General features: G+C 35.3%; 1 protein-coding gene across 1 annotated transcript; it reads left to right on the top strand.

The window, feature by feature from the left end:
• The first annotated feature begins 1,692 nt into the window (after positions 1–1,692).
• On the top strand, positions 1,693–2,827 carry LOC128532203 (trypsin inhibitor ClTI-1-like). The gene is made up of 4 exons (XM_053506436.1): positions 1,693–1,870; positions 2,161–2,198; positions 2,278–2,387; positions 2,649–2,827. Exons 1-4 carry the CDS (start codon positions 1,831–1,833, stop codon positions 2,692–2,694), a joined length of 234 nt encoding a protein of 77 aa, XP_053362411.1. The 5' UTR covers positions 1,693–1,830; the 3' UTR covers positions 2,695–2,827.
• Positions 2,828–11,572: the final 8,745 nt, after the last annotated feature.

The following is an 11,572-nucleotide window of genomic DNA, read 5'->3' as shown; positions in this document are numbered from 1 at the left end:
TACTTGCTATTCGGAATGCAGCATCTCTCTCTCTCTCGTACTGGTTAGCACTGTGGCCTCGCACCTCCAGGGCACGTTTTCCCTGTACTTGGTGGGTTTCCTTTCACAGTCCAAAGACTTACAAGCTAATTTGGCATTTTAAAATGACCTATAGTGTGTGTGTCATCCAGGGTGTATCCCGCTTTGTGCCACTAGTCCCCTGGGATAGTCTCTAGGCCTCCTTTGACCCTGTACAGGATAAGCAAGTGAGTGAGTGTACATTCCCGCTGCGGATGCCATAGGTGTACATAGCCCTATGCCTATACTTTTAGTATACATATGAACCTTTGTGATAATATTTTTGAAATGAGTCCTAAATATAACATTTTGTTTGGATGGAAATAATTATTCTATGTGCAGCCATTATGGGTATTGACTGTACATTACACAAACAAATAATGACAGGCACAATGTTATCCCCTTACACCCCACACAGCCTCTCCTCACCAAGATGTCCAGTCAGAGAAACCAAATGAGTCTTATGTTATAGGGGCCAGCCAAAAGAATCAACTGCAAAGCTACAGGTCATTAAACATAAAAACTGTGTGTGGATGAAAAGATCGACCTCCATTCAAACCAATAGATGCAACTGTATCAGTATGGATGAGATAAAGAGACTTTATTGTCATTGTAGTGATACGACAAAATTAGTTTGGTAGCTCTCAGAGACCATCAGCAATAAGAAATGTAAGAATAAACAAAAGAACAAAACAACAGAATAAACACAAGATATTTGCACTATAATAAACACATATAATAAATATAAGAAACACAACAATATATACAATGGAAGCTACGTGAAGTGGGACCTGATGAGGTCATTACATCCAATGGGATCCTTGTCACATCTGAGTACAAATCCATTCCAGGAAAACACATAGACTGGTCACTTGACAGTGACTTACACAATAAAAGCATTTCATATAAAATTTTAAGAAAGTACTGTTACTGTTCGATTCCTGTTTGCATGTTCTCCATGTGCTTGATGGGTTTCCTCCAGGTACTCTGGTTTCTTCCCACAGACCAAAGACATGCATGTTAGGCTAATTGCCATTTCCAAATTGCCTGTAGTGTGTCAATGACAATCGGGCATCGAGCTGGTAACCCAACCCCTTTAGTGACTGCAATAAAAATTATGGATATATCTCTGTGGGGAGTGGGGAGTATCTGTCGCGCAATGTGCCCAGTGGCACATAGACAGACCAAAATATCAAAAACAAGAAGAAACTTAATTTATGTGGTTAATAACACAAAGCTAAAAGAATGAAAGAATGATATTACAGTAAGGCCAACATGAATACTGTATAAGCAATTCACAAAAGAACAACTAATTGGTTTTGCTCAAAAACTATAGAGCCACAACCAAAATGCATTAGCTGATACAATGACCACATGGGTGGTACTGTCCCTCACAACATACAAGTGTCAAGATACCACATTTTAATCAGATCTAAAAACAATTTTGCAAAGTGTAGCAAGAAACCACAGAGCCATGCAAGGAGATCACACTAGGTCACATTTTCTCCCCGTTCTTATGTTGTTCAGACTCAACACATTCAATTAAACTCAGGAATGCCTGCTAATTATCTAAATGATTGGATCAGGTGTGCTGGGATCAGGAAAACCATTTAAATGTGAAAAAAGGTCGTGCCTCTGAGAATGCAATTGTGCCAAATACAATTTATTGGTATTTTGTGGGTTTCTTACGAATATACTTTACCTTCTTGTCAGAGGTGAAACAGGACCTGATCCTCATTCCAGCCTCTTCCCAGCATTTGAGTCAAGTTCATCATGTTTGTGCGACTCGTTCTCTTTCTTATCTTTGTGGCTGGTAAGTCTTTTAGACCTTAAAGAACATAAAGGTCTGGGTTAGCCCATTGATCTTGGCTTGGTCTTTTGCTTGGTATTCTGATCTTTCTACAGATGAAGATGTATTTTAAGTAACTGGTAGGCTATAGTATTGATGGTTATGATTTAAGTAAACAAGAGGTACATCTAGAGTATTTAACATTTTTGGCCAGAATATATTTAAAAGCCTCAGGTTGTATTGTCCATGCTCTTCAATGCACATGCATATACACTTATCTTTTGAATAATTTGACTGCTAACACTGTTCTTCAGGTGTAACAGGAGCTGTTGTGGGTGATGTACAATCAGAGGTTGGTGGATGACTGATTTGACCCATAATCGGTGTGCTACTAGGCTTTGCTATTACATAACTCCTGTTTGTTTTACCAGGCTACTTGTCACCAATACATCTTCCCAATATGCAGACGCAATTATGCCCCTGTGTGTGGGTCTAATGGGAAGACCTATCCAAACGAGTGCGTGTTCTGCTTTGACAATAGGTACGTTTTTAAACCCTGTTCTTCTTCTGTAGCAGTTGATCAGTTAATTAGTTGTACAGTACCAGGGAAATGGAAAGCCACTAAAAAAAGAGCAGGATGCGGGAGCTGGGCAGAAGTGTTTTTTTTTTTTTTTTGTTTGTTTTTTTTTTTTTTTTAACTCCTTAATATGACACATCCATAAAGAACGCAAAAATACAGCATGCAATATTGCAATGCATTACCTCTAACTCTGTTTTTTTTTTTTTTTTTTTTTCCCTCCAGGCACAATAAGCTTAATGCTTACATAATGAAAGAAGGCATATGTTGAAAACACCACTTCAGCTTTTAAAATATTCTCTGCATGTGTGAGCTGGCATTATAGTGCATCCTTTAATTTTTTTTTTATTTGATCTTTTCATTGTTTTACTTGCAGTTGTATATTAAAGTGAATTTTAAGGCCAGACTTGGTGTAGAATTGTATTCAGACATTGACATCTGTCCCTTTAAGCAGCTTTAACAATTGTACTTCAGTCATTTGAGAGTTCTGGGACACAACCTTTCCAGCACATGTTTTTCTTTAAGATTCAGAAATTAATTTTATAAGCTGTAACTTGGTACAATTTTTCAATCCTACTGATTTATGGTGACCCCACTAAACCAGAGAAAATCCTTGTCTACAAAGGGTTCCCATTTTCCAAAGGCTTAAAATAAATTTAAATATAAATGATCACCTATTGTTTTGCCAAGTAAAATAAGTACATTAATTAATGGCTGTCAAATGACTGTTTTTAGTCTAATTTTACTTTACTGAATTTGTGTCCTGAGTTACTGTCAACATCTACAGCCATCTCTTAAAAAAAAAAAAAAAAAAAAGTCAGGTAATCTTGTGGCCAATTGAAACTCCAAAGACCTGTTTATGAGACTCAGTTCTACTGCTCAAGGTTTTTTGTTTTTTTTTAAGTTTTTTTACTTTTTATATTTTAAAGCTTTGACATTGATTACTGATGTCGCCACCATAAAATGTCAACACTTTTTTTTTTTTTTTTTTTTTTTGTAATTATATTAACTTTGGGGTAATCTTTTGTAAAATTCCTGTTTAAGCACAAACTGGCTCCCACATTTCAGAAATTAGCTAGTACAATGTAGCATAAAATGTCCATATGTTTACATGGCTATTTTATTTTGTAAAGCTGCTTTTTGACAATAATTGAGTGCTATATAAATAGAATGAAATTGTCAACTAGCAGGAAATTTATCTGAGTTATATCGCAGCTGTGTTTTTGTTTTAAAATGTGCATGACTTGACAGTGATTAGAGGTTTTTTCTCAACTTTGTATGTTCCTGCTTACTCATCCCCCCCACAATGTTGCATCAGCTCTAGTTACATGAACAAGAATATTTTTTAGAAATAAGATGCATTACTAGCTTATTTAATTACTAATAATTAAAAATCTACCCCAAAATAAATGCTTAAAGGGTGTTTTTTATGATTATTATAGCACAATATGTAGAATAAGTGCATTGTTAATGTTTCTCAATGCAAATGCGTATCACCATGCTACTAAATGAATGGCCATTGTTGGCTCCCTGGTATCTTGTCATTTGCATGGACTAGAAGCAGAGCATCCTGAGAACATGTGTTCCAACCCAGGAATCTGGCATTATAATCCTGTGTTGATCAGATGATGGCAACCCCTTAATGTGAGCAGCCATGAACAACGGCAGTTATGAAAATAAATATGAATCAGATATAGAAGTTACTCTTTTGTTTTGAAATATTTATTGGGAGTTGGGAGATCACTTAAACACTTAGTAAAATTTAGTTGTAAAATAAACAAAGTTTTCTGGGGGTCAAAGGTTTTACCAGAACAGTATCTCCCACTTTAAAAGGATGTGTGGGTTTTGTTGAGGGTATTGAAGTCACATCAACAATTTGTTCATAATGTTTAGTTAGAGTATCTATTACAGCAGCAGAATATTCAGCAATATGTACATCAAGATCAGTTGTTCCTATCGCGGGTTTATCTTTCCTCCATGGCACGGGAAAGGGTCTGCAATATAATTTCTATAATTTGCATCAGCTCTAGTTACATGAACAAGAATATTTTTTAGAAATAAGATGCATTACTAGCTTATTTAATTACTAATTAAAAATCCACCCCAAAATGCTTAAAGGGTGTTTTTTATAATTATTATAGCACAATATGTAGAATAAGTGCATTGTTAATGTTTCTCAATGCAAATGTGCATCACCATGCTACTTAAACAGATTTTAAAGAACAAATGATGTGCAAAATGTAATTATGGTAAAATTTTATCAAAAGGCAAAGATCAGCCACTTTGTGGTAATGGTATGAGTTGCTTGAGAATTGATGGAGCCAGTTCATTAAAGTATGGTGTTATAAAATTTTATTAAAAAGAAAAAAGACCTATTCAAATGACTGCATGTTCTGCTTTGACTGTATTTAAGTTAGCATTGTTCTCTTTTTCTGCTCTAAGTTATTTAGCTGATTAGCTGTATCAGGTTTCTTACAAACAGGAAAACCACAAAAATAAGCAGGACAGGGAAGCTGAGTAGAAACATGGTTCGTTTACAAAGAAGACAATAATGGCACGTATCAGCATATTAGATCGGTGCAGAGCAGCAAATTTAAGTCAGAATGATTTTGTATATTTCCTTAAACAGTGGTGTTCAAAATAATAGTGTGTTGAAAAAAGTGAGTAAAGCTCCATATCCGTATGACTTTTAATTTAAATCACATAAATGCATTGGACACTGCGCGTTCTATTCCGAATTACAACATGAAGAAAAATGTGCTAAATGTATTATTTGTTTAAGTGAAGAAAAAAATATCCTGTTCAAAAAATAGCAGTTTCATCATTCATCTTTATAAAGTGATGAATTTACTGTTGAAACAAAAAAGCTTTAAGTTTAATCTTTCTTGTGCATCTCTGAACTAATATTTAGGTGTTAGTTGTAACGGCGTTCTTAATGTCAACCCACATGTTTTCTATTGGATTAGGGTCTGGGGATTGGGCTGGCCACTCCATAACGTTAATCGTGTTGGTCTGGAACCAAGATGCTGCTGGCTTAATGGTGTGTTCGGGCTCGTTGTCTTGTTGAAACGCCCATTTCAAGGGCATTTCCTCTTCGGCATAGGGCAATGTGACCTACCCCCCCCCCCTTAAGTATTCGGATATACTCAAATTAATCCATGATCCCTGAAATGTGGTCAATAGGCATAACACCATAGTACGAGAAGCATAAATTCAGTGTTTGGGTGTCACCTGACACTGTCTGCGGCCTCTAGACCCAAAAAGGACAATCTTGCTTTCATCAGTCCACAAAATATTGCACCATTTCTCTTTAAGCCAGTCAATGTGTTTTTTGGCGAACTGTAACCCCTTCTGCACATGTCTTTTCTTTCAACAATAGGACTTTGCAGGGGCTTCTTGCTGATAGCTTGACTTTACATAGCCGTCTTCTAATAGTAACAGTACTAACACATAACTTTAGATGTTCTTTGAGTGAATTTTGTTATTCTTCGATCCATTCGAAAGGTAGTTTTCCGTTTTCTTCCACCTCTTTCTGGTTTTGGTCTCCATTTTAAAGCTTAATGATTTGGTATCATTTTAGCAGAGCAGCCTATCATTTTCTGCACTTCTTTGTATGTTTTCTCATCTCTGGTTTTGAATCAAAGTACGCTGTTCTTCTGAACACTGTCTGGACAACCCATTTTCCCCTACTTTTTAGAGAGAAATGCACAGGACAACATTTTCTGCATTTATCCTTAAATAAGGGGAACTTGTTTGACACCTGTTTTTCACAGAATAATTGAACTCCACACTGCTATTTTTTTAAACAGACTAATATTTTTTTCTTCACTTACATTAAACTAATAACCCAGTTAGCACATTTTTCTTCATGTTGTGATGCAGAATAGAACGTGCAGGGTGTCAAATGCATTTCTGTGATTAAAATTAAGTTATTATATGGATATTCAGCTTTACTCACTTTTTTTCAACACGCTGCTATTATTTTGAACACCACTGTATGTGTTTGGGTTTACTCACTCACTTGTTGTCTATACCACTTTATCCTGTTTACAGGGTCAATGCATGCAGAGGTAGGAATCAGACCGAGAAGGTACAAGGCGAAAGTGCTAACCACTAAGTCGCCATGCTGCCTGTTGGGGTTTTATTCTCACTTAGAGTATATATTAAAGAACATTTCTGCTAGATTGGATGGAGAATTGTATGTTTTTGTACTGACATCTGAGCTCATAAGCAGCTTGATATTATACAAGAATAAGTTCTGACCGAGTAATCTGATTGGATAAGAGACATTCCACAAGTGGTGATATACAGTAAAGCATAACAACTGAGGGTAGGTTAGTATGGTTGGCAGTACTGAGAGTAGAGCAGCTGCCAGCTAAAACCTACAAAAGCACTTTCAGTAAGAAAACCCTTCTGACTTTAAACACCACTTTATCGAAACACCCAGTGTAATTTGCTAAATGTTAAAAATATGAAAAATACAAGAATTTGATGTGTACAGAGCAATGAAAGCATTTTGTTATTAAAAAAATTAATGAGGTAATGTAAAACTGAAATTTGTTTCATGTGAAACTGAATATTCCCTAAATAATGTCACAATTGCTATTTTCTTTGCTGATTCCTTCATTTATGTATTTGATTATTTATTTGACCTGCTGATATAGATTTTGATCAATTAAAAAAATATATATTTCTAAGAACAACAATAATGAATAGCATACAAAAAAATTTTAAACTTCAGTGAAAAATATAATTATGTATATAATAAATTATGGCATATTAAAAAACTTTTTCCCAAAACTGCACAGGACTTTTTCCAGGTTACTGGTCAGAATTTGATTTGTACCAATAAAATCCAACTAAAAATTAAAAATTGAGCATGGATCACACATTTCCTTTGTGACAAGAGCCTTTCAGGTGATTTTATCAGTTCTTTTGACCATCTAAGACTTATTAATATACATGAATAAATTTTAATAAAATGCCTTTTAGAACCGTACTATTACTAAATGAATGGCCCTCATTGGCTCGCTGGTATCTTGTCACTTGTCATTTGCATGGCCTAGAAGCAGAGCATCCTGAGAACATGTGTTCCAACCCAGGAATCTGGCATTATAATCCTGTGTTGATCAGATGATGGCAACCCCTTAATGTGAGCAGCCATGAACAACGGCAGTTATGAAAATAAATATGAATCAGATATAGAAGTTACTCTTTTGTTTTGAAATATTTATTGGGAGTTGGGAGATCACTTAAACACTTAGTAAAATTTAGTTGTAAAATAAACAAAGTTTTCTGGGCGTCAAAGATTTTACCAGAACAGTATCTCCCACTTTAAAAGGATGTGTGGGTTTTGTTGAGGGTATTGAAGTCACATCAACAATTTGTTCATAATGTTTAGTTAGAGTATCTATTAGAGCAGCAGAATATTCAGCAATATGTCCATCAAGATCAGTTGTTCCTATCGCCGGTTTACCTTTCCTCCATGGCACGGGAAAGGGTCTGCAATATAATTTCTATAATTTGCATCAGCTCTAGTTACATGAACAAGAATATCTTTTTAGAAATAAGATGCGTTACTAGCTTATTTAATTACTAATAATTCAAAATCCACCCCAAAATAAATGCTTAAAGGGTGTTCTTTATGATTATTATAGCACAATATGTAGAATAAGTGCATTGTTAATGTTTCTCAATGCAAATGTGCATCACCATGCTACTTAAACAGATTTTAAAGAACAAATGATGTGCAAAATGTAATTATGGTAAAAATTTTATCAAAAGGCAAAGATCAGCCACTTTGTGGTAATGGTATGAGTTGCTTGAGAATTGATGGAGCCAGTTCATTAAAGTATGGTGTTATAAAATTTTATTAAAAAGAAAAAAGACCTATCCAAATGACTGCATGTTCTGCTTTGACTGTATTTAAGTTAGCATTGTTCTCTTTTTCTGCTCTAAGTTATTTGGCTGATTAGCTGTATCAGGTTTCTTACAAACAGGAAAACCACAAAAATAAGCAGGACAGGGAAGCTGAGTAGAAACATGGTTCGTTTACAAAGAAGACAATAATGGCATGTATCAGCATATTAGATCGGTGCAGAGCAGCAAATTTAAGTCAGAATGATTTTGTATATTTCCTTATACAGTGGTGTTCAAAATAATAGCAGTGTGTTGAAAAAAGTGAGTAAAGCTCCATATCCGTATGACTTTTAATTTAAATCACATAAATGCATTGGACACTGCACGTTCTATTCTGAATTACAACATGAAGAAAAATGTGCTAAATGTATTTTGTTTAATGTAAGTGAAGAAAAAAATATTATCCTGTTCAAAAAATAGCAGTGTCATCATTCATCTTTATAAAGTGATGAATTTACTGTTGAAACAAAAAAGCTTTAAGTTTAATCTTTCTTGTGCATCTCTGAACTAATATTTAGGTGTTAGTTGTAACGGCGTTCTTAATGTCACCCCACATGTTTTCTATTGGATTAGGGTCTGGGGATTGGGCTGGCCACTCCATAACGTTAATCGTGTTGGTCTGGAACCAAGATGCTGCTGGCTTAATGGTGTGTTCGGGCTCGTTGTCTTGTTGAAACGCCCATTTCAAGGGCATTTCCTCTTCGGCATAAGGCAACGTGACCTAACCCCCCCCCCCCCCCCCTTAAGTATTCTGATGTACTCAAATTAATCCATGATCCCTGAAATGTGGTAAATAGGCATAACACCATAGTACGAGAAGCATGAATTCAGTGTTTGGGTGTCACCTGACAAACTGTCTGCGGCCTCTAGACCCAAAAAGGACAATCTTGATTTCATCAGTCCACAAAATATTGCACCATTTCTCTTTAAGCCAGTCAATGTGTTTTTTGGTAAACTGTAACCCCTTCTGCACATGTCTTTTTTTCAACAATAGGACTTTGCAGGGGCTTCTTGCTGATAGCTTGACTTTACATAGCCGTCTTCTAATAGTAACAGTACTAACACGTAACTTTAGATGTTCTTTGAGTGAATTTTGTTATTCTTCGATCCATTCGAATGGTTGTTTTCCGTTTTCTTCCACCTCTTTCTGGTTTTGGTCTCCATTTTAAAGCTTAATGATTTGGTATCATTTTAGCAGAGCAGCCTATCATTTTCTGCACTTCTTTGTATGTTTTCTCATCTCTGGTTTTGAATCAAAGTACGCTGTTCTTCTGAACACTGTCTGGACAACCCATTTTCCTCTACTTTTCAGAGAGAAATGCACAGGACAACATTTTCTGCATTTATCCTTAAATAAGGGGAACTTGTTTGACACCTGTTTTTCGCAGAATAATTAAACTCCACACTGCTATTTTTTTAAACAGACTAATATTTTTTTCTTCACTTACATTAAACTAATAACCCAGTTAGCACATTTTTCTTCATGTTGTGATGCAGAATAGAACGTGCAGGGTGTCAAATGCATTTCTGTGATTAAAATTAAGTTATTATATGGATATTCAGCTTTACTCACTTTTTTTCAACACGCTGCTATTATTTTGAACACCACTGTATGTGTTTGGGTTTACTCACTCACTTGTTGTCTATACCACTTTATCCTGTTTACAGGGTCAATGCATGCAGAGGTAGGAATCAGACCGAGAAGGTACAAGGCGAAAGTGCTAACCACTAAGTCGCCATGCTGCCTGTTGGGGTTTTATTCTCACTTAGAGTATATATTAAAGAACATTTCTGCTAGATTGGATGGAGAATTGTATGTTTTTGTACTGACATCTGAGCTCATAAGCAGCTTGATATTATACAAGAATAAGTTCTGACCGAGTAATCTGATTGGATAAGAGACATTCCACAAGTGGTGATATACAGTAAAGCATAACAACTGAGGGTAGGTTAGTATGGTTGGCAGTACTGAGAGTAGAGCAGCTGCCAGCTAAAACCTACAAAAGCACTTTCAGTAAGAAAACCCTTCTGACTTTAAACACCACTTTATCGAAACACCCAGTGTAATTTGCTAAATGTTAAAAATATGAAAAATACAAGAATTTGATGTGTACAGAGCAATGAAAGCATTTTGTTATTAAAAAAATTAATGAGGTAATGTAAAACTGAAATTTGTTTCATGTGAAACTGAATATTCCCTAAATAATGTCACAATTGCTATTTTCTTTGCTGATTCCTTCATTTATGTATTTGATTATTTATTTGACCTGCTGATATAGATTTTGATCAATTAAAAAAATATATATTTCTAAGAACAACAATAATGAATAGCATACAAAAAAATTTTAAACTTCAGTGAAAAATATAATTATGTATATAATAAATTATGGCATATTAAAAAACTTTTTCCCAAAACTGCACATGGTTACAGGACTTTTTCCAGGTTACTGGTCAGAATTTGATTTGTACCAATAAAATCCAACTAAAAATGAAAAATTTAGCATGGATTACACATTTCCTTTGTGACAAGAGCCTTTCAGGTGATTTTATCAGTTCTTTTGACCATCTAAGACTTTTTCATATACATGAATAAATTTTAATAAAATGCCTTTTAGAACCGTACTATTACTAAATGAATGGCCATCGTTGGCTCGCTGGTATCTTGTCACTTGTCATTTGCATGGCCTAGAAGCAGAGCATCCTTAGAACATGTGTTCCAACCCAGGAATCTGGCATTATAATCCTGTGTTGATCAGATGATGGCAACCCCTTAATGTGAGCAGCCATGAACAACGGCAGTTATGAAAATAAATATGAATCAGATATAGAAGTTACTCTTTTGTTTTGAAATATTTATTGGGAGTTGGGAGATCACTTAAACACTTAGTAAAATTTAGTTGTAAAATAAACAAAGTTTTCTGGGGGTCAAAGGTTTTACCAGAACAGTATCTCCCACTTTAAAAGGATGTGTGGGTTTTGTTGAGGGTATTGAAGTCACATCAACAATTTGTTCATAATGTTTTGTTAGAGTATCTATTCGAGCAGCAGAATATTCAGCAATATGTACATCAAGATCAGTTGTTCCTATCGCGGGTTTACCTTTTCTCCATGGCACGGGAAAGGGTCTGCAATATAATTTCATGTGGTGACATGTGCACGCCTTTTCTTGGTGTCATTCTCATTTCAGCTAGAACAGCAGGTAACAGATCAACCCAGTTTTTACTCCCATA

This window comes from Clarias gariepinus, chromosome 10 (assembly GCF_024256425.1).
Source record: "Clarias gariepinus isolate MV-2021 ecotype Netherlands chromosome 10, CGAR_prim_01v2, whole genome shotgun sequence".
Taxonomy (NCBI): Eukaryota; Metazoa; Chordata; class Actinopteri; order Siluriformes; family Clariidae; genus Clarias; species Clarias gariepinus.
This window is presented reverse-complemented; position numbering and strand designations above follow the sequence as displayed.